Source organism: Sinocyclocheilus grahami, unplaced genomic scaffold, assembly GCF_001515645.1.
Source record: "Sinocyclocheilus grahami isolate Dianchi unplaced genomic scaffold, SAMN03320097.WGS_v1.1 scaffold175.1, whole genome shotgun sequence".
Taxonomy (NCBI): Eukaryota; Metazoa; Chordata; class Actinopteri; order Cypriniformes; family Cyprinidae; genus Sinocyclocheilus; species Sinocyclocheilus grahami.
In genome coordinates this window covers 698081-721996 of record NW_015505354.1, presented here as the reverse complement: position 1 = coordinate 721996, position 23916 = coordinate 698081, and the positions used below count along the sequence as shown (strand labels likewise).

The window sequence follows — 23916 nt, the reverse complement described above, 5'->3', positions numbered from 1 at the left end:
CCCCTCTTTTTTTTTTTTAAAACCGTAAAAATTTTATAAAAAAAAAAAAAAAACACCCCCCCCCCCCCCCCCTTTTTTTAGGAGAATGTCTGAGGTAAATGAAAAAGTCTCTATAACAGCCCCAGAGTTGGGGACTCCGCCCTTAAGGTCAGATACAGGGCCTGTAATTGGGGGACTGCGTTTGCGATCTGCACCAGGAGCTTGTTTGTTGTTTGCCGGTGTTTTGCTGATAGTAGGAATCTGCATCGCTGTGGGGGGGTACTGGAACAATCAACCCCGCAGACAAACACCACATCACGTTTCAACAGGACGCACCGCTTCAGAGAAACTGAAGCTGATTGGTCCTGTCATCGTGGGGGTGGGGCTTTTCATCTTTATTTGTGCCAATACAATTCTCTATGAAAATCGTGACCGAGAACAACGTCATGAGCGAGACCAACATAAAGATGACAAGGAGATCCTGCCACTGGTACAAACTCATAGGAATAATCATTCAAACCGGTTCTCACAAACAGAAACCAACACCAACGCACATACATTGGACTTGTCTGAACTCAACATCCATTGCTTAGAAGAAGGGTCCGGAATTCCCACCCTAAAGTGTTCTTCGCCATCCTCTGGCTCATGTAGCTCCAGTCAAGTGAACTTGGAAACTTGCTCACCCCTCCGAGATCGCAGAAACATGGAAAGATTGGCCTTGCCTGCCATTAAACTCAATGACTGTATGATTGGCTCCTCAGACCCAGTGCCTCCACCTCTCCCTGAACGGACATACCGGAACAATTTGGGAGTGGAAAATATAACAAATGTGGAGCTAACACAGGTGAACCTTGCAGATTAGTCTCTAATGACATTGAACAAAGAAGAGCCAAAGGATCGGTAGACTTTTATGACGGTTGTCCTCACTAAGGTCCACATAGAGAATATATTGAATATATTCAAGCCAAAAGATGTTAGGGCTGAGTATAGAACAGATTTCTCGATTTGATTAGATTCTGATTCATTTGGATGTATTTTAATTATACACTCTAAAAAATGCTGGGTTGTTTCAACCCAATGTTGGGTCAAATATGGACTAACCTAACTGTTGGGTTAAAAAGCTAATTTAAAAATGTAACCAAAATTTAACCCAACAGTTGGGTTAGTCCATATTTGACCCAACATTGGGTTGAAACAACCCAGCATTTTTTTAGAGTGTAAGGTCCATTTTGGTTACAGTTCTTTCACTGTTATTGCTGTAATTATATAGTGTTTCAGATTCAAGCTAGCTTGTCATTTTGAACCCGCTTATTTGCATGAATCAGGCTTCAACGGTCGCACTGTATGTTTTTGATTCACCAAAAAAAAAAAAAAAAACTCATACGAGTCATTTGTTCGTGAATTGCACTACACTGGTAATGTGTGTCTTTTTATCTAGGCAGTTATTTTGTGTCATCATGTCGCAGTGCAGTCTTTTTATTAAATCACAGTATACGGAACTCACATTCGCAACTCAGGTTAAAGATTATTTCTTTTGCTATGGTGCTAAAAAAAGTAAAAGATCAATCTTGAGATTTTAAGATACGTTATTGCGATAATTCACAATTAATTGGTTCACAATTAACCAGAAACTCTGTATTTTACCCATCCCCAAATTACATTTTTTGTCACTTTAAAATCACTTTAGCATAGGTTAACCCTTAGCCTAGGGTTTTCTGAGAGAAATAGTCGATTTTCATGTAAGTGGATGAGTAACTAGAGATTAGATTTTTAGAGGTTTTGAATGAATCTTACTTTGTATTGTCACTTGATTCCAGTGTCTTTTTCATATAGTTGCTTTGTAAAATGCATATGCAGTGTTGTAGCGTTTGATTGATAGATTGTTACCTGACTTGTGAGTGTTACATAAGGCTTTTTGTCGATTTTTGTTCATGTGAATGTTAAATAATCAATTATATATGATCCTATTTTTAAATGTGGTGCCACCTACACATGCCCAAAAGAATAGAGACTGCACTATGTGTCATTGTGTTTGTAGTGCTGGTCTTTATAGTTCACATAAATGTCAGAGCGAATATGAAAGGTGGCCACCTGTGAGACACAGTACAATAGACACGTGTGCATGCAAACAGCTTCTCCAACTCCTATCTTAACAGTTCTACATCCAACATGTTGAAATTGTTAGAGACTGAAAGACAAGCTTCTATAAGTCACAGCACAAAGTGGTGTGAGTCACATGTAGTCATACAGTGGCGACTAATGCTCTATTTTGATTAGTTTGGGTTAACCATGAACTGTGCGATTGCTGCAAAACCAGTACAGCTGTCTGGTACCCAGCAAAAGAGCTTAGTAATGTGGATTAAAAGTTGCTTTAATAGTTCACTATACACTAAAGGGGTGAAGGATGGTCTGGGTAGTATGGTCTAGTGAGTTGTAACTAAAGTTGTAAGGAAGTTGTAACTACAGTATAAAGTTTTTCCTTGTTAGTAATTCTGTCTTGTTTTACAGTTAAATATCTAAAAAAAATTCAACTTAATTTAGTATAATTGTTTAAAATAAAAAATATTTTTAGAGATTTTGAAGTAAACACCTAAGAATAAACACCTCAGATTTGGCAGTGCATATGACAGCTTTTATTCCTTTTGAATATAATTGAATAGGTATAAGCAGAAAAAAATAAATAATTATGTTAAATTAGATTGATCAAACTGAAGAAAACTGCAAAAGAGGATTATATTCTATAAAACATGCAAAGCATTTGGTTTTTCAACACATTCGCATACTTGAATGTTTCAGCAGTGATTAAAGGCAAAGTTCAAACTGTTTAAATTCAGACATATATTAGCTCTCGTGGGCGAAACAAGACTGTTTTTCCATTGTCTTCAGTCTGCAAAAGAAGATTTTACAGTCAACATGGGTTCACTGACTTTTCTCTTCAGTTTAAACTCATTCCTTGGAAAGACTTTAGAGACAGGAGTCTGTTAATCTAAAAGGTGGAATGATAAAGCTGTTTGAAATTGGACCAATCCCTATGTTTCTCTCACATCTAGATACTGTACATTAGTGATTCTCAACCTTTTTGACTCTAAGGCCCCCCTTTGTCCAAGACAGTATTCAAAATACCCTCTAATCTAAGCTGATATGCACTGCTGGCTGGTGCTTCTGTTGTAATCAAATTAAATAAACTCATATCATATCATATAATTTTAATGATTTAAAATAAATATATAATTTTAATTTGAATGTTTTTAGTATTTTATGTAGGATTATGTTAATATGACTTATGGGGCCCTCCTGGAAGTTTGTAGGGGCCCCTGGTTGAGAACCACTGCTGTAGATAGCTTGTTAATATATGTAACTTACTAAGCCCATTCTCATGAGTATCTCTTCATTGGCATGCAGGAACTGAGCTTTGGCTGTAGGTGAGTATGACGAAAGACGTCTGTCCCATTCAGTGGGTCCGAAATCTTGCTTGACCTCCATAAAGTCACGCTTAAGTTCAGTAATGCTGGCGTAGTGCTTCAAAATCATCTCATGGGACACATCAAAATCCTAATAAGAGCATATATGAGCAGGATTGATTAGACTAGACAAGCCTTCTTAAATCTTCAGCAGAAAAACCAATATAAATTTCACACACCTCCAGCATCAGAATGCTGTGACGAATATAGACGCTCTCTCCTTCACTTCTCCTTATCTAGAAAAAAACAAGACTGTGGATTAATATGCTCTGGATAAGAAGGAACATGAAAAAAATGGCAGAAACGAATGAGTGTTTCACCTTCCTCATAAGCACCGGCTCGATCTCAGACTGTTAAGAGAGAGAAAGATGATTTTACAGGATTGAAACTTTGACATGTTGCTCTTGTGTATGTGCCGTTTGTAGTATGTGTGTGTTTGTAACCTCAGACTCCAGTGTGATGTTCCAAATGTCTTTTGTCTTCTCCTGATAGGTTTTTGTAATGGACACAGGTTGTGCAGTCGGAGTGGAAGTCAGTGGTTGGTCAGTTGGGATCTGTGGGCGGGGTTTGGGCGGAGCCACTGGGGAAATAACAGGTGTGGGTCGAAAAGTTGGAACTAGAGACAGAGAAAGAAAAGTTCAGGAAGACATGTTAACAGATGTACTGACATTAGAGAGTATTCATTTCTGATGTCTTTTGTGAATCATACCATAATCTTTAGGGGAATCGCCCATAAGGATAAACCAGTCATCCTCCACTTCTGTCCGCAGTTGTACTGTTTTTTTTGTTCTTTCCTCTATTTGTATCTGCTTCCTCCTCTCTTCTTCCCTTCTCCTCTTCTCTTCCTCAGCCCTCCTGTCCACTTTAAGGACATCTGCAACAACTTTATTAAATAGAGTTGAGAATAAGAATTTATTGACAAAGACTGCCAATTGTGCGATAATATAATCTATCCCACTTAGATGTTGTTACTGTTTTCAACATTGATAAAAATAAGAAATGTTTTTGAGCATCAAAATAGCATATTGGAATGATTTCTGAAGGATCATGTGACACTCAAGACTGGAGTGATGATGCTGAAAATTCAAATGACATTTTTTAATTATATTAAAATAGTAAAAAAAAATTTAATTGTAGTATTCCACATTATTACTGTTTTTACTGTACATTTGACCTTAGTGGGCATTAAAATAATCTTACTGACCCCAAACTTTTGAACAGTAGTGCATATTTAAAAATATATAAAATGTGTATGTACTTATTTCTTTTGGTGAAACATCAAAAAGAATGAACCAGTCGTCATCTTTTTCAATCTGAGGCTGTGTTTCTGTTTTCACAATAATAGCTGGTTGCGCTCTTCTGGCTTCCAGCTCTTGTTTTCGCTTCTCCTGTTCTCTTAGTCTCTTCTCCTCCTTCTCCTCCTCCTCCTCTCTCACTCTCATCTGCTGCAGTCTCATTCTTCTGTCTTCCTGTTCTTTCATCCTGCGCACTTCAGTAGCCAGTGAAACTATAGATCAAACATATAAGGGTTTTACTAATTATAATATGTCTCTCACCTGAAGCAATACCAGGATAGAATAGAGAATAAAACATGCAGCTATTCTAATGACCTGAAGGGACGCTCCTCATCTCAGGAGGTGCTGTGTCCAAAAGATCAAACCAGTCATCATCAACCTCCTGAACCCCGACAGGAATCATCTCAAAATCTCTGCTTCTGACATCTGAAAGAAGCACAGGAAACAGTGGAGTTTGCTGTTTTCCATCACGAGAAGCTTGTGAAATTATTTGTGCCATAAATTCATAAAAAAAATGTAAAACTTGCTTTTATGAGAAGCATGCACTAATTAATATTGATAGTAGTATTGGGTAAAACATTTTTTTATTATAATAATGTTTTATGTAATGAAATCATCAAATAATGTCAATGTTTAATATTGCAAATGTATTGAGAAGTCTTTTTTTTAAAGTCAGTTTTCTTCTAGCCATTTTACAATTTTTTTATTATTATTATTATTTGTTTGTTATTGTATTATTGTTGCTATATGTATGTGATAGAGTCCGTTATGTGTGTTACTTGTACCTGATGGGAAACTCTTCTGCTCATACGGCACTTTGTCAAAAAGCTGAAACCAGTCGTCATCGATGTCTCTGGGCACGACTGGAAACTGTGGGGTTTGTATGATGCTCGTCCTCTTCCTCTCTGGTACTATTATTTGTTCTTTAGCGCTCACGGTCATCACCTCAATCACTTGCTCCTCTTTTCTCACTCTGCTCTGAATCACCTCCTCCCTGGTCTCCTCATACAGCTCAACAGTTGGATCTTGCAGTTGTGGGGATGAGGGCACAATGTATGATGAATATTTTGATTTGTGTGTTTGTTACATATGTGCATTTGTGGTTGTGTGTGAGTGTATGTACCAGATTCTTTAGGAGAAACATCAAAAATGATGAACCAGTCATCTTCCACGTCTCTTTGAGGCTCTGCTGCTTTCTGCTCCAGAATAACAGGTTCTGGCCTTTTATAAACCACTGTCACCTGCTCCTGTTGTTTTATCTGCTCCTCCTCTTTTCTCCTTCTCTCCACAGCTCTCTTTTCTTCAGCCTCCAAAGGAGCCACAGACACAACACGAATCTCTGGAGTGACAGGAATTACACATTATCAATAAAAAATCACCACATCAATGATATTGAGTTGTGTCAGTCATTAGAGCAAAAATCCATTAACTTTCTACTTTGTCACATATCATTTAACTTACACTCACAACATCTGCTCATTCCCATCATGTTGCTTGAAGATTATTTTTCTTAACATTAACTTCCCCTACCACAGTGTTTTGGATCTCAAATGTCACAGTTACTTTTTATGTTTGTTACAGAAAAGTGCAGCTTGGACATTCTGCTTAATAACGTCGTTTACAAAAATATATAATCATACAAATATACAGTGACATGAGGGTAAATAACTGATGACAGAATTTTTGGGTGAATTATCCCTCTAATAATGAATCCATCACACAAATGTGCAGGAAGTTCTGGCAGAATTTGAGTGTGATTATGCATGCAGCAAGAAGTACTTCACCTGAAGGGAAACTCTTCTGCTCATACGGCACTTTGTCATAAAGCTGAAACCAGTCGTCATCGATGTCTCTGGGCACGACTGGAAACTGTGGGGTTTGTATGATGCTCGTCCTCTTCCTCTCTGGTACTATTATTTGTTCTTTAGCGCTCACGGTCATCACCTCAATCACTTGCTCCTCTGTTCTCACTCTGCTCTGAATCACCTCCTCCCTGGTCTCCTCAAACAGCTCAATATTTGGACCTCGCAGCTGTGAATACACTAAGGGCTCTGCAACAAACACATATCATTAGGCATGTTAAGATATGTGTGTTTATGCGTGTATGTTCTTGATTCTTCTTGAAGTGTTTGTACCTGATTCTTTAGGAGAAACATCAAAAATTATGAACCAGACATCCTCCACATCTCTTTGAGGTTGTGTTGACTTCTGCTCCAGAATAACTGTCTGTGGTCTCCCATAATCCACCTGCTCCTGTTGTTTTATTTGCTCTATTCTCACTCTTGCCTGGATCACCTCCTCTCGGGTCTCCTCGTACATCTCAACAGAGGACACTGAAACAAACACAATCCATCATATACTGATTTGTGTGTTTTACACGAGTGCATGATTATGGTTGTGTGTGTGCATGTGTACCTGATCTTTTAGGAGAACCATCCAAAGCGACAAACCAGTCATCCTCTTTGTCTATTTGAGGCTCTGCTGCTCTCTGCTCAAGAACAGCTGGCTGTGGTCTCCTATAATCCTCCGTCACCTGCTCGTGTTGTTCTTTCTGGACCTCCTCTGTTTTCACTCTGCTCTGAATCACCTCCTCTCTAGTCTGTGTTTTTGTCTTCTCTGGTGGCACCAGCTCTTGCTGAATTTGTCTCTCTACCTCTCTCTTCTCTTCTTCAGCCTGATCTTCTTCAGGAACGAATCTGCTCACATCTGGTAGCAGAAACCCATTTTAGTGGTTGACATTTGTTGAGAAGTATTTTAAAATCCTATTTATGTATGTTTCTGGTGTTATAATAAAGGGCGGTCAGGAAAAACACACTTGCTTAGCTACTCACAGGTAAACAGTTGGAACTTAATACTGTAAGTAATACAGTCACTCTCCAAATAAATATGAGAACATTAAATATTAATTTAACTATTTTAAAAATGGATTATTTGTTTATTTTTGTAAATTAGTTTTTTTCGTATAGCGTTCACTAAGAAAAAACTATAACGGTTTTGAAAATGATTTCAACGATTCCTCTGTCATTATCGTTCTAGTTGTGGTGTGAACTTCACTATTCTCATAGTATAATGATTATTAAAACTTTATTGTTACAGTTATCTTTCTTTGTGCGAACCAGCCTTAAGAGTAGCTTACTATGTAGGCCTATGTGGTTCCAAATTCATCAATTGCCACAACTAATGGATAACTGAGTCAGGTTTTAAAGTGACAGCACTGCTTTTAAAGTGAAATCTGATGAAGTCTGTCATTGATGTAAATCACAGAACAAAAGAAAAAGAGAACTGGACTGCTCTAGTCGCTGATTAACTTTCGTAGATTGAATAAAGATTCATCTATATAGTTTATGCATAAACAATTTATATTTTATGTGAAGACTGTTATAAGGTCACTTAAAATAAAAGTTGTTATATTTTTCAGAGCCTATTAAATGTTAAAAATAATGGCTTTTAATTATACTGTAATGTTGAATGGCTATAATTAATGGCTAAAATTGAGGTGAAAATGCAGTTAATAGAGACATCAGTAGCAGTATTGGTATATCAAAAATATGGCCTTTGTTAATAATAGGCTACTTAGTAAAGAGATGCCATTAAACACATAGGCTAAGTAAAATATTCCATTATTATGTTGTTTTTACTTTAATTTGGAGGATCAATGTGAAATTTTGACAATATATTAATATACAATTAATCGATTAATTACAGAAAAATGTGTGATTAGTTAATTTTTTTAATCGATTGACAGACAGCACTGATGTTAACCTTTTATTGATGTTGGTGTTGGTAATATTAGTTCATTTTACTGCTGAATATGCATTTAAATTTAATTTCTAATTTTATAGGCCCCCCAGAAAGAAATCTGGACGACCCCCCCACCCCCTTGGCCCCCTTCAAATGTTCAATTTGATAATCCAGCCCCCAATTGAAACTAATTGAATAGCCCTGTTTTAGTTGGACGATGGTAAATATGATATATGATATCTGACAGCTAGATGGTGCAATGGACCAATCAGAATACAGTATTTCAGAGAGCTGGTTAATTAAACGTAAAAGTATACCTGGAAGGGGGTACGATATTTTCATGGTTTGTGGAAGCACATCAAATAGAATGTACCAATCGTCATATTTCTTCATTGGTTTGGGGTTATATACTATCTGTTGCAAATCTTCTTGAACTCCTCCTGATAAAATGTGATATATGACATTCTCAGTTTTCACCTGAGGCATTTCGATTAACTTTGAAATTTAAAGCATTTCAAGCATTTGATGAAAAGCTGTGAACACAATTTCTGGTGACAGATGCGCAGCTGTTCACATGACATACCTGTGGGGGTAGCTGAAGGCATCAATGACATGTGATCTAGTAAAATGTACCAATCATCTGTCTCTGCTCGTTGAAGCTCCTCCTTCTCAACTTGCTGCAACCTTTGTTCCAAACTTTCCACATCCTGTAATCCAAACCTCAGCTCTTCCACCTCAACTAGCTTTCGCTCGATAGCGTCCACCTTTTCTAGTCTCTGTTCCATGATTTTCATTCTCTCGAAAGTGTCCTCAGATCCCAGTGTCTTCTTTTCGGTGATCATTACACATCTTTCTAACATCTCCACCCTCTCCACCATCTTTTTGTCTACATCTTCTTGTGATTCCACCAAAGAGCTGACCTCCTGTGTCCACTGTTTAGTGATTACTACCCTTTGTATTCTTTCTCTATGGACTTCTAGTACTTCTTCTTTGAGTGTCTCCTTTAGAGGTTTCATGATTTCCTGTTTTAATTCAAAATCAGGAAGTTCTTTCTCAATAATGTCAGACCCCTCCTGGATGACCTGAACTTTATATGTTTGTGTTATCACATGCTCATCTGTGAGCCGCTCTTCTGACTCCCTCACAACTTCCAAATCTCCTCTCTGTTCTTCAGTCTGAAGGGGCTGCTGGATGCCTGATAGTAAAACTGGAACAAAATAAAGCAAAATTACCATCAATCAAAGCTTTTTCCTTCAGGCAATGCAAAGTTTAAACGGAAACTAAAATATTTATTTATGCACATCAGTCCAGTGGGACTTGGACATTTCTTCATGAATGTTTTGAGAAATGTCAGCCCAGCTTGCCCTTTTATCCTTATGTCAACAAATTTGGTTGATTACCAGTGTTGGCTTGACTTTTTGGTATGTGGTGAAAGTGAGAAAGCCTAAGTTATGTTCAAGCTTTTTAAAAAAAAAAATAGAATTGACAGTTATCAAATATGTATGTATGTATGTATGTATCTATCTATCTATCTATCTATCTATCTATCTATCTATCTATCTATCTATCTATCTATCTATCTATATTTCTATCAGAGTCTGTGCATGTTTAGTTGGCCATGGATGTGTGGCACCAACGGCACCGAATAAAGCCCTTCTATAATGTCCACAGTGGTCTTTTGGGAGTGTTAAAAAGACTTACATGGGCTGCCGTCAAGGAGGACACACCAATCATCCACATGATGCTTCCACTCCTGCAGCTTCTCACTTTCTAGCATCACATCATCTGTACAGGATGTTTTCAGTTCATCAGAAAATATTTTTCAATATTTCAATATTTTCAAAAAGAAAGAGAAGGGAAAAGACTAGACCAAAACAATGTATAATGCAAATGACTATGTATATGTTTAAAACACATGAATTATTAATTAAAATAAATTAAATTAATATGTGTTTGGCATGAGATCAAATGTATTTGTTGTTCATTTAGATTATTATTTTAATTATTTGAATATGCCTTACCTGATGTAGAAATGCGCCATTTATCTGGACCATAGACCAGGAACCAGTCATCCAACTCTGTCCGAATTGGTTGTTTTAAAACATCCAGAATTTCTTCATTTCCTGAAAAGAGATATATCATATTTACCTTTGTCCAACTAAAACAACTACTTGCATGTTTGCAAACAAACATTTAATTAGTCAATCACACGTATCCACAAAAAAATACATCAATAAAAAGCTAATTATCTAAAAACAAATCTAAAAAACTAAATAAAAAGAAATAAACCTACTAAATCAAATATCTAACCAAACTAAAGCATGAATCAATCGATCAATCAATCAATAGTTGCCTTTTCTCTTGATGATAAAGCGTCTGAATCGTGGAGGGGCCCGAGTGATGTTGCCGCTGGCTTCCAGACACTCAGACTGAGTGCGTCCATGGTAACAGAACCTTGAACCCAAGGTCAGGAGACTTTTTGTTTTTTTGTCTTGAAGTCTGTTTCTGAGAAACACATACAGAGGTATGGTCTTATGACTTGAAACTTCCCATAGATGTTCAATGAGCATGTTTTTACTATAGAATACTGTATTTGCATATATTTGACTGGCGCGCCCCCTTGTGTTTCTAATGGTCATATGATACAAAACACTGCTGCACCTTGTTAAGCCTTGGTTGTGTAATACAGTGTTTCCCAACCGGGGTGCCCTGAGAGCAGGGGTGCCGTGTAAAAAATCATTTTTGAATATTTTTAAATTGCTAAAATGTTTTTTTAAAAATATAATCTATTATATAATATCCATTTCTGATGTCGCCAATAATTAGAGATGCACCGAAATTTCGGCTGCACATGTTATGCTCATGTGTTCTGATAATAATAGCTTTCTAGGACTAAACATTATTTGGATAATTGGTATAAAAAAAATAAAAAAAAAGTTTAATATCTTAACCCTACTGTTAGACCTACCTGAAAAACTAAAAAGCTATTTATTTAATTCGAAGGCCTGTTGTTATTTTTTATTTGTGCTATCATTATTAATTTCTTTATTTGTTCTTATTTTATTACTGACTGCTTACTTGTCATTTTTTATTCAATTCAAAGTTTGAAATCAAGCTATCTAGTGCTACTGCACCACAATTACCCCAGTGTAAAATTAAAAAAACACTTGAGTGAGCAAAAATTTGTGAGATAGCTAGTTATAATGGTAATTAAATCATGTTTACATATGTATAAAAGCCTACATTAAAATCTGTCATATAAATTGGTCTCTTCATTAGAAATTAGCCTACTGATTGCCACCTTTGAAGGACAATTTTTTTTAACAATATTACAAATATCTGTATGAGATTATATTCTGCAGTTCTTCCCTGCTTTACCGAATGTCTATACTTTTCAAATCATCATATCGAAGTTAGAAATTCAAATATTGTGACAAAATTAATTTTGTAGGGTGCCACAAGTTTGTTAAAATTTCCAAAGGGTGCCGCGACTAAAAAAAGGTTGGGAAACACTGGTGTAATACACATACATACATGGACTTACCTGAAGAAACTATGATGTTCCACACAGCATTTCCACAGTTGTTTGCAGGCTCGGTAGTTGGCCAAACTGAAGCTGAAGGCACCCTCAAACTCATCCTGCTAAATCAGGTCACATGGAAAAATGTAACCCACATAAACACAACAAAACTCCTGAGTTTGTCACTACACCAGATGAGTAAAAGGAATGCATAATCCAACATTAACATATGGAGAAAATAAATAAATGGGTTATGGAGAATGGTTATGGAAAATGAGTGTGCAACCTCAGAAGGGCGCATCTTCAGAAGAAAGGTGCTGCGTTTGTGGGAGATTTTAAGAACTCTGGGCCAGAGGAATATATTTGTTTTAATCTCATCCTCATATACCATCAGTCCTTCAGAGCAAACGCCGAGCATCACATCTGCATCATTGACATCCTATGAACATATCAAACATTATACTAAAGATGTGCACTGTTCATGTCATGTTAAAGGAACAGTTCATCCAAAAATGAAAATTCTGTCATCATTTATTTAACTTTATGTCGTTTCAAGCCCACTTTCTTTCATCTTTGGAACAAAAAGAAGACAGAAAGTTGTACATGTTTGGAAAAAGAAGGTGAGTAAATGTCCAATGTTGTTTTGCACCCTACTGACTTTAATTGTATGAACAAAAATAGTCTTCAAATTATCGTCTTTTGTATTCCAGAGACGAAAGAAGTTATACAGGCTTGAAAAGACATAGAGGTAAATAAATGATGACATAATTTCCATTTTTGGGATGAAATACTATGAAGACATTCCAAATATATTCCAAATTTGAGTTTACTAAATAAAGTTACTTTGGCAGGATGCAGGTCTACTCCATACATGGGGAGCCCCATGGCGTTCTCAAGGAAAAGCTTATCTGCTTGAGCAGGATTCATGAATCTGTGCAATAAAAGAAATTATACAAATTTCTGTTGTTTTGTATGTGTTAGAGGACATATGTGTGAGTTTGATTGTTGGTACAGGATACCTGTATGTGGAATGCAGCTCCATTATTCTCTCCTCCAACTCTTCACTCTGATTGGGTGCAAGAACAATTTCACTGACATAGTTGTTCTTGTGGAGATTTGGGTCATAATCACCAATTGTTGACTGAACTGTGTATGAACCCAACAGAGCCAGGATGTCTGGTGGACAGGGCAGTCGGCCAATCAGAATATCTTTCCTCAGCTGAAGACACAGGAGATATCTGAGAGAATTACACAGAATAGTGAGTGTTCAGTCAACACAGAAAGAAAAACATGCACAAACATATCAACGTAACTACTCTGTATATACACAACATATATTCAAACAGTCTCAAGGAGTTTGGTGTATTTGTTTAATAATAATAATAATAAAATAATAATGATACTTTGAATCTAAATTTACATATAGAGCCTTTCAGGATTTCAAGGTTGCTTCACAAACACTTTAAAAAAATGCTAATCCAAGCAAAAACAAATAGTACAGAGACAGAACAAGGATAAATCTGAATGCAACAGAGCGAGGAAACATTAGAAAATAGTGTAAATAAGTCAGATTTCAGTTAAGTTTTGAATATCTGGATAGTTTGTGTGTCTTATTGTACCTTGTGATGTCTTCAGCTAGAATGGAGGGATCAGGTGGGTAAAACTTGATGCTGACAAAGAATTCAGTTACTGGACCTGAAACCAACATACAGGGAATAGACACAGAGATGAAAACACAAGAATCTTTACCATCCACTAAAACAAACAAACACACATACTTTTTATCTGTTTTCGGATCTCTTTGGCACAGTCCAGCCATACCTGAAATAAACACAGAATAATAATACTTTTAAAATTTTTTTTAAAATAAGTAGTTTTAATTGATCAAATATTTAATATAATAGAATCTCTATATGTAAGCCTGATATAAAAAAAAAAGAATAAATACCCGGGTACTAGGAGAATCCCACATGACCAGACCATAATAATCCCTCTCCAACAGGTCAAGGTGTTCACAAACTTTATTAAAGAGATCCTGTCCCAGTGCATTTCTCTGTGGATGAAAAAAAGAGAATTTTATTGTTAATATCTGTATTTTTAATGTCTTTTAATCTTTACAGTAAAAATATCTAAACATTCTTAAAACAAAATAAATGTACTTATCTGAATAATATAAGACTGGTTTCCAGTCAATATACCTTATTATTTATTTATTTATTAATTTACTTATAGTTTTGTTTTTGGTTTTAAGCATGAATCTCATTAATTGATATATTTCTACTTAGAAAATATTTGCTAGTTGAGTAAGAAAAATAAACTTAATTCATTATTAAGACATTATTTTAGGATATTATAAGATATATTATTATAATATCATTATACAGAGAGAAGGTCTTTGTACCTCCAGCTCCCACACAAAGTTGGTGTCATCCAGGAAATTCACTCGGCACTGCAACATGTCTCTCAAACCTTTCTCTTCTCTTCTATTTATTCCTCTGGTGGTGGAATTCAGTCAGTCTCATACTCTCCCCCCACTTTATATATCAGGGAATGAGCTGCAAACGTTCAATTCTCTTCAGAACTGCAGTTTAATTCACATTCATGTTACTGCGGTTCTATAGTGTAGCAGCACATGTCTGTATGCGGCATCATAAGAGGCCCTGCCCTCCTGCACTGTCCCGTTTTGTGATAGTATGAGTGTTTTAGAAAGATATGGCCCCTTCCCCCAGCTCACATACAAATACACATGCCTGTTTACAGCAATGAGTGAGGGGGTCAGTCATCACATGATACACATGAATTTATTTGTCCATCATGACTGGAGAAAGAGCAGGCAAAGAGGAATCACTTCAGTAAAAATGGATCATTTACAGTTTTTAATATGATGTTACCCGCTCTCTTCTGACTGAGATAAACTGATAAGAATGGGTGGGGAACCGAAAATCTTCATGCAACTCTTCCCTCACGCAACATCTCATGACAAAATATGGGCGCAGTGATACTGTTAACATGATATGCACTGCATGGCTTGAAATGACCTTTTAAATAATACTTGGTTTATATAAATAATGTTGTAGTTTGAAAAATAATATTAATGTTAACCATTTATTTCAACTTTTTTTTAGAATTCAAATATCCTGACGAATTTGGAATATTCTTTGTCACTCACATTGTTAAAGCTGCAGTCCATAACTTTTTTGTGTTCAAAATTTACAAAATGTATACAATAAGCGAGTACACCATGAATCCATTTTCCAAACCGTGTTTTTGTCCTGAATCACTACGGTACACACCTATAATAAGTGTTTATATTCGGACTATTTAGACTGGTTCGGTTAGGTACCGCTGCGGAGTAGCCCAGTACCTGCGTGATTCGCCATAGACAAACAGAGAGAAGTAGCTCCGGCTACAATGTTCTTCCGCAAGACGCACGCAGTTCTGTTGATTAACCGCTTGAGCGCCAAAAGTTACCGACTGCGGCTTTAAATAACAATCAGCAATCATAAAATCTGCATCATTTTTAAGATTTGTACTTTACATTTTTCTTTCAAGTTGAAAATGACTACTTATTATTTCCTTTGCATAATCCATATTAAACAACTCTGTAGGGAAAATAATGGAAGATAAAACTTAATGGAAGATAAAAATAATAGAAGATTTGAATGATTGATTTACCTGTAAATGTGAGGTGTTTATTGGCCTTCTTCTCATGTAGAAGCTCTCACAAACTATCTGTGACAAGGGTGGAGGATCAACACAAATTCCTATGACGTTAGTACAGAGATGAATTGTGAAGATGAAACCAGACCCAGTATCTTAAACAAAACTGAAAACACTATTTTGAACACATCTCCTCCAATAACACAGCTAACAACCTTTTTATTCTTTAGTAGCTAACTTCAAAGTGAAGAGCTACAGCCTCCACAGACACAGATATATTCCTACCACGTTTACTGATATGAGGGGTACTTGAGTCTAAATATGGGACTGTGCAAGCTTTTCCATCAATTTATCCATTCTCTAAACCTCTACTCCTATGTAAGGTCATGGGGAGGCTGGGGCCTTTCTTCTATTTAACATTATATATACGTGCAATTTGATATTACTATTAAATGTGTGTATGCATTGTCTTGGACAAATGAATACCAGAGCAGTCTTCTGTCTGTTATGTCTCTCAGTGCAGAGGAAAGTATAGATAAAAGTATAGAGAAACTTATTTGTAAGTCGCTTTGGATAAAAGCGTCTGCTAAATGACTGAAAGTAAAGTGAAAGTAAAGAAACTCAAGATAGATTACACTATAACTGTCATACTTTTACACATGTACAGCCTAAAAGACATTTAAGACCAGTGGCTGGACTGATTATCCCTTGGCTAACGGCTAGTTGATCGGACTAGTTCTTTAGACAGAGTTTTAACATAGCAGCTGTTTTTGCAACTGTCCAGCTGTCAGATTATTGCAAAATGCATTAGGGTCTAATGATAAACTCTGTTAATTAAAGCCAACATGCAAAATAACCTTTTAGTTTTGAAAATCCCACATATGAATCTGTTTTGTGGTTGAAAAGGCTGTTTACCGCAATACTGGCATACTTTTAACACTTCCAACAATTTATTCAAAACATGCACTTTCACAATAAGTTGGACATCAGTCTTAGCTAATCTTAATGAGATTTTTCTATTATTAACCAATGTAGTGTTCCTTTTTTGACTGGAAGACATTAAACTGAAATGCTGCTGGAGACAGAAAAAAACCACAAAACACATTCAGTCTGATAAGTGAGATAATTTTTGTTATTATTTAATTAAACGTTGGTTCTTTAACTATCACCCCCGCTAATATCAAAAGCTGTACTGTATAATTGTAATTAAATATACCTGGCACAATTAAATGGCAAATAAAAATGGAAAACAATTGTCTTTAAACAAAAAAAGATAATGGCTGAAATAGAGTTGTTCAGGTTCAACTTTTATGTTGACCCCTATCATTCAACAATAGTATGGTTTTAAGTAGATTGATATAAAAGACATTCCCTACTGAATGATCAATAGTGTTTTAGCAGCAATAAAGCCATTTACATTGTGGAGGACAAGGAAAAAAATACCTTCACCCTGACATAGCAAATCACACAAACATAATATGGAGGAAAAAATAAAAAATAAACATGAATCATGACATATGTTTTAGTATAATATATCAGAATATGCTGTTCACCTCCTTTGAGTTTCCATTTCTTTCTTTCCCATTCTCATTTAAATGAATTTTCCATGTCCAGTACAAGTTATTCACAAACAACAACATTTGTGGCATCACGTTAATTACCAGAAAAAAAATTTCAATTTGTCCCTTGTTTTCTTAAAAAAAAAAAAAAAAAAAAAAAGAAGCAGCAAAAATTAAGGCTCACAGTTATGGTGCTGCAGTTGAAATGAAAGCACTTACATTCATTCTTCTTTTTAAACTTTTTTTATCTGTAACAGTTTAAATTACACTTGTTTAAGGGTTTATGGCATTACAGTGTCATGGTTGATGTCCTGTTTGAAATGCTGCTGACTGAGATTAACTTCTACTGAATCCTAAATGTTCCTTGAATTCTGTTCAAACTAAGTAGCAACTTTAGTGAAGGTTTTAGACTCTTCAGTCTCACCAGGCTTAGATGTTAAAGAAACAAAGCATATTTACTTATTGTTTGTGTATGGTCACTTTAGCAGGCAAGATAGTGATGGGTGTACTCTGGAGCCCTGGGCCAAAGATGGGGAACAGCTTTCCAGTGAACTTATCATTATATGTACATAGGTGCTTGTTGTTGCCTGTATCCCAGAAGGACACCTCTCCCTTCTCCATATTGACCTTTACCCTGATGGTTTCAGGCCTTCTCTCTAGATTCAGCTCAGTGCGTGGAGTGGTCAGTGCACTGTAGACTCCTTTACTCATACCGATGGTCCACACTCCGGCTGTTGTTGTTACTGTGAACTTCCTCTTCCGAACCACTGACTCCTTGCATACACCCAAGATCCATTTGGGGTGGTCAGCCACACGGACCTCCCAACGGTGGCGTCCTGAGGAGAAACCCTCTGAGCCAAGGACAAAAACACAGGGATCAAACCTCTCAGGGTTGTCTGGGTAGGTCTGTCTTTCCAAACTCTGTTGCACACTGGAAAAATCAGGAGATATGGAGAGCCAGGGAGAGACTGTGTTGGGATCCAGGATTACAGGCACTGCAGACAAAACAATGTTACAGTGATTCACAAAGTTAATCTTACACACATTTTAGACGAGGTGAAAAGTGCACTCACAACATGTGACATGAGACAGCATCTTTTCCCAGACTTTGTAACCCAAAGCGCCTACATGCAAGGCCATGTTGATGAGAGCTCCTTGAATCTTCTTTGGTTCCTCACCAGTCCACTGGGTTCTGTGACAGACATCAAGAGATCATCTTTACCTTACGTTCAACCTCTTACACACAGCTAAATTACAGTCACAACAAAACAGAAGTATTGACAGATCTAGTCTCCCCTATTGCTACATACATCCGAAACAATTTATTGAAAAAGAAAAATATGCAGAATGGGGAGTTGGTTCGATGCATCAGTTGTTTGAAATTTCAGACGTGGGTGTTGCGTTCAAAAGTACAGATGGATGAACATGAGCTTTTGGAGAAGTTCTGCATTCATAGAGAAGTCTGTCATTTTCACCGTAAGGTCCAGTTATGCCATTTTAATAAAACATTATGAGGTAAAAAAAACACATGCACGGATAAATTGTTCACATTAAAGGTGCGGTCACATTTACTGTTGTTTGCCGAATTTTTCATGGGTGAAATCCAGTTTCAATAGGAATCTACGCTACTGGAATTTCTGGCATGAGGGCAAAGGATTTCCCCACTCAGATTTTGCAACGGTTTCAAGTTGGTCATGAAAATTTGCCATGTTGACCAACAGAAAGTTGCTTGCTTTGAAAGTGACTTCTTTGTGAACAAATGTACATGAATACTTCTTTGGGTTTATCTAGGCATTGTGTTTTGTGTTATTATTAAACCTATTTCTCAAAATGGCACGCTGGTGTGCTTTCCCTGAGCAAATGTCATGAATGTGCAGTCGAGCACAACAGACCAACAGCTAATGGTCAGGATTTTGATAAATTATAAATTACATTTTGGTTTGTTTTTCACCAAACCCTATTGTACTGTAAATCTCAAGAGTACTTAAGTAATCAGGGATAATTCCGTTACAAGGGACATTTTCATTAATCACGTTCAGTAATTTTCTTACCCTTTAGGATCTATAACATGAATTTAGAATCTAGATGGGGTGAATTTTTATTTCATGTGGACTTTAATATACGTTTTAAATATGACTTATCTATAGTGGTATTAAGCAAGCAATTCATAGCAAAGCAGACCTAAGAAACATTTGATAAAATAAAAAGGCACATACCGTCTTTTTAGCCTCTGGAAATTCTGTGGAAGAAGAAAAGTTGATTCATAAGAGCTGAATGTGGGACATGTCTGATTTCGTTATCAGTTATGTTAAAGCGTGAGAAAACCTGCCAGTATAAATGTAAAGGGTCAATGACGAGATTTCATGTCAAGTCCTCTTCTACACTTGCCATTTTTAAATCTAGACTGAAGATAGATTTTTCGGCATTGGCCATTAAAAATGCAATTCATACATACAATGACTGGAATATTCTGATATTTTTTGTTTGTTTGGTAAGGCGTGGGGCATAAACAATGACATTACATTAATTTTGAAAGGATTTGGACAAGACAGAATGACCTGACATTTTTAGAGTCAGTGAATTTAAACTTATCTTAAAAATGGTTTCTTAAAATACACTTCTAAGAGCTTGGTACATGTGTTTAAATCTAGATTTTTTCTCTTTTTTTTTATTATAGACACTTTTTTTGTCATTGACCCACCAGCGATTAGTCTAGAGGTTTCTGCCTGTAATCTACATATTGAAAATAACACAAGCCAGATCTGTTAAAAAGTATGGATGCATAAGTGTATCCTGTTTACAGCTGGTAAACAGAGTATGTTTAATTATTAACACATACAAAAGTTATTAAATAAAAAATCGTACCTGAAGAAATGTCAAATCCTCCGCTCCCATTTCCCTCTTTACCGACTGAATCAATTCAGCAAGAGCTGTGATATCGTGGCTGATGATATCAATCTTCTCATTCACCATTTGCTTCTTCTCATTTTCTTCTCTATACAAAGCATTTATTCTAGACGTCTCCTCATCACGTAGGACCTGATGGAGTCTTTCAAACTCCTCTTTGATTTGATTCTCCGCATCCTTAGTCTGGCTCTGGAACAATACGGAGAAGTGGAACAAGCATTAGTTCAAAATTATTAAGATTTCACTGCATTGATGTGTTTGGCCTTCAAAACGTTTTTGGAGACTGCTAACCTCAATAAAGGAGATTGTGTCTTTATATCTTTTTTTCATCCTTTTGAAGGAGTCCTGCTTACTTTCCAGTATTTTGATTTTCATGTTAAGCTCATCCTATAAAGCATTGCACGTTAGAAGTATTTCCATAAAAAGGTCAGTATTCATTTCAGTAGCTGTAACACGAAGTGGGTTGTTTTTTATACCACAATGTGGAAAAAGCAATGAGCTCTGCTCACCTTGCAGAAAGGCACTCCTCGCTCTATAGGCACCAGCTCGTGTCCTGGATGAAGAGTCACGCAGTCGACGCACACGGGTTCCTCGTCTTTAATGCAGAAGAGCTGGAAGGGCCGCTGGTGCAAGCCACAGATTACTTCATCTACACCAGTACCTTGTCCTCTCCAGTTCCTCTCCTTTTTATAGGTTACGCAGGTGTTTTTTAATGCGCGGTTAGGAATCGGTGTCTCTCCGTCGCAGCATTTTCTGCACAGCGGGCACTGCGGTTTCGACTGGTTCTTCCAGCTGCCCTCCAGGCATTCCTGGCAGAAACTGTGGCTACACGAGAGCAACACGGGTTCCCTAAAAATGTCTTTGCACACAGGACACGTCAAGTCTGACTCTAGAAGAGATGGCCTGTCTGTGATATCCTCGTCACTGTGGTCTGCCATGTTGTTAGCTTGTACTTTCACTAAAGAATATTTTCACGGTAGGGTTTAAAAATCGCAGAGCTGTTTAAAACATCGGTCCTCCTGCGTTTAAAAAGTTCAACTTGTTTAGGAAGGAAGCGATTTGTTAAGGGCGAGAAGATCTACCTGTTTTCGTCTTATTCCTGGCAACTTCCACGTATGTGAAAGTGGGCGGGAGAGATACCAGAAAATAAAATAAAAGTGCAAACAGTCAAACAAGTTTGTCTGCCTTTTCGTCCAGACCTCGGGCAAGCTCAAGCTCAAACCGGTGTGCACCGTTTTGCTACGGTTTCCAGTTTGAACGACATGTTTCCTGGAAACTGTGTGCAAGGGGGTTTGAGATGCGTTTTCTCTTGTTTGGTGGGTGTGTCAAACATGTCAGCCCAATCAGCAGCAACATGTATGTAAACCACACGGTATTAAAGAGACAGCTCGCACAATGTAATTTTTATTTATTGTATTATGCTTCCATTTACAACAAACAAACAAGGTACATAAACACATCACATAATCTAACAACACGTGAACAGCCTTAGGTTGAGCATAACCAGTGATAAACAAGATCACAATAAACCAATAATAAAGAAGAAAATAAAATAAAATAAATAAATAGAACAAATAAAACAAACAAACCAAAAGGGGCTTTTTACATTAGTTTATACATGCCCCCAAAACGAAATCAATTTGAGAGCTTTCTTGTTTTTAACCAATTCTAAAGATTTGCACAACATTTTAACCTCATTCATCCACTGGTTAAAGTTGGGTTTAGATTTAAACCATCTACATTTATGAATGAAAAACTTTCCAAGACAAAGCAAGAAATTAATAACAGAATCCAACTCTTTGTTTTCCAGACAAATACCAAACCTAATTAACTTCATCGTAAGGGGTGGGAGTTCAACCTCTCTAGACTGTAGCCAGTTCTGTACATCTCTCCAAAAAAAGTTGCACCAAATCACAACAAAAGAAAACATGCTCTAGATTTTCAATATTCGTTTCACAAAAAACACAATTATTCACATTCTAATTAAATTTCAGTCTTAAAAATTCATTGGTAGGATAAATCTCATTTAAAATGGTAAAGTTCACCTCCTTAACTTTAGGAGGAAGAGGAAAAGATATATAGCTTAATATCAATATGGTATATATAGCTTAATATACCATAATATCAAAATCTTTGAGCATGTATTCCCTTCTAATAGGGTCGCACAATGTAATTAACATCCAAATAAATTCACAAGAGCAAGTATATTGTTTGCACATGTTTATTTACATTAAAGGCAAAATAACTGAAATAATAAGGGCACAAGTATAGAACTGGAACTTATTTAAGGCTGTATAAATATCATTTAGTAATTGCAATGTCTTCTGGTCCATATCCTTTCCTTAGGAAGGTGTGCTAAATACTGATTAATGTAACATAAAATACTATACATATTTATATATTTTGCTATTGTATTATGGAGTGACACTTTCATAAACTTTTCTATACTCCTCTGATTATATAATGGTAAATATTACAATATCATAGCACAACAACAGTGATCAGCAATAATGATAAGCCTAATACTCACAATAAAAATAATAAGGTCATATAGATCATAACACAGTCTCGGAGGTAAGAAGTGGATTATCCTTCACCTGAAATGTTTGTCTTTTCATCCGGAAATGCGAGGCAAATGTTGGATCACAATAATTAGGAACCACAGTTTCCACAAATCCCTTCATTTGATTGGGACGTTCTCCTTTGTTCTAGAGGGCAAGGGCAGTGACTGTACCATCGAGCGTATTTTGCAGTATTAAACATGTATTTATACCGATTTCATCAGGCTTTGAAAATTCTTCAAAAAGAACACAAAGAATGGCCTTCTCAGCTGCCATAGTTGCAACTCTTGCGTCATGCAGGATATGGAAGATATGGAGGCCTAAACTTGAAACAAATAATAATAAAAAATACACATGTTCGTGCATAAATATATAAATCATTAAATCTGGCAAACAACAGTAAATAAATAAATAAATTTGATTATAATTGTGCAATGACAGTTTTCAAGTAAATTATTTATTTATTTATTTTGCAAGCAACACGTTGTCTATGGAGTAATTTAATTTACCTTAATAAATAAATTAAATAATATATAATTAAATGAAATTCAAGCATAAATAAATAATGAATTATTCAACTATTTATTTATTTGTATGTGTTTTTACTTAATAAAATGTTGTAATAAGCATAAATAAAAGTAAGTATAAATAAATAAATTGGGCGTGAAATGTATTTAATTCTGTAAAATGAAACATGACCTGATATACACCTTGAAATGTTTTTAAATACTTTTATTAAATATTCTTTATTTGTCTATTTTTAGCCCGTTAAATCATTCCATAACTCGCCTTAATGTCTACACCAATCTTGCTAGTGTTACTATTGTTTTGACACATTAATGGTTTTCGCTTGTAGAAAACCCCCGAGAATGAAATGTAATAGGCCTACTATCAAAATACCAGCAGAGAAGGCCAAGCTCACGGTTATTATTAGGCTTTGTGTTGTTGACAACCATCTGGATACAGGATTAGACCACAGGATTTAGTGTTTGAGGATGAGGATCATGATGCTTCTGCCCATCTCGGAGATTGAGGAGCACAGTGTGGAAGCTGGAGGAGCTGAACACGCAGCGCCAGCTGAAGCTTGGGCTCTGATCCTCTGGGGTGGGTGGGGCATGACAAAAAAAATTTTCCCCCCTTCAGTCAAGTTCATCACCCATGTGCGCAAGATATACAGTAGGTGGCGGTAATATTCCTAAGGAGTGCACGGCCATTGAACAAAAAGAAGAAGAA

At 36.3% G+C, this 23916-nt stretch overlaps 2 protein-coding genes across 2 annotated transcripts; both read right to left on the bottom strand.

Annotated features, from left to right (window-relative positions):
* Positions 1-2601: 2601 nt before the first annotated feature.
* On the bottom strand, positions 2602-14647 carry epb41b (erythrocyte membrane protein band 4.1b). The gene is made up of 26 exons (XM_016283514.1): positions 14398-14647; positions 13945-14049; positions 13775-13817; positions 13616-13691; positions 13016-13234; positions 12840-12927; positions 12283-12435; positions 12021-12118; positions 10830-10981; positions 10498-10599; positions 10178-10261; positions 9060-9683; positions 8794-8916; positions 7151-7441; positions 6871-7068; positions 6520-6786; positions 5859-6074; positions 5521-5784; positions 5051-5161; positions 4699-4947; positions 4150-4323; positions 3884-4056; positions 3761-3790; positions 3620-3676; positions 3343-3531; positions 2602-2866 (listed from the first exon to the last, which is right to left on the bottom strand). The coding sequence occupies exons 1-26, from the start codon at positions 14452-14454 to the stop codon at positions 2810-2812; spliced, it is 4200 nt and encodes a 1399-aa protein (XP_016139000.1). The 5' UTR covers positions 14455-14647; the 3' UTR covers positions 2602-2809.
* Positions 14648-17365: 2718 nt separating this feature from the next.
* Positions 17366-21204, bottom strand: trim35-28 (tripartite motif containing 35-28). The gene is made up of 6 exons (XM_016283513.1): positions 20632-21204; positions 20414-20509; positions 20081-20311; positions 19432-19454; positions 18289-18407; positions 17366-18210 (listed from the first exon to the last, which is right to left on the bottom strand). The coding sequence occupies exons 1-6, from the start codon at positions 21058-21060 to the stop codon at positions 17675-17677; spliced, it is 1434 nt and encodes a 477-aa protein (XP_016138999.1). The 5' UTR covers positions 21061-21204; the 3' UTR covers positions 17366-17674.
* Positions 21205-23916: the final 2712 nt, after the last annotated feature.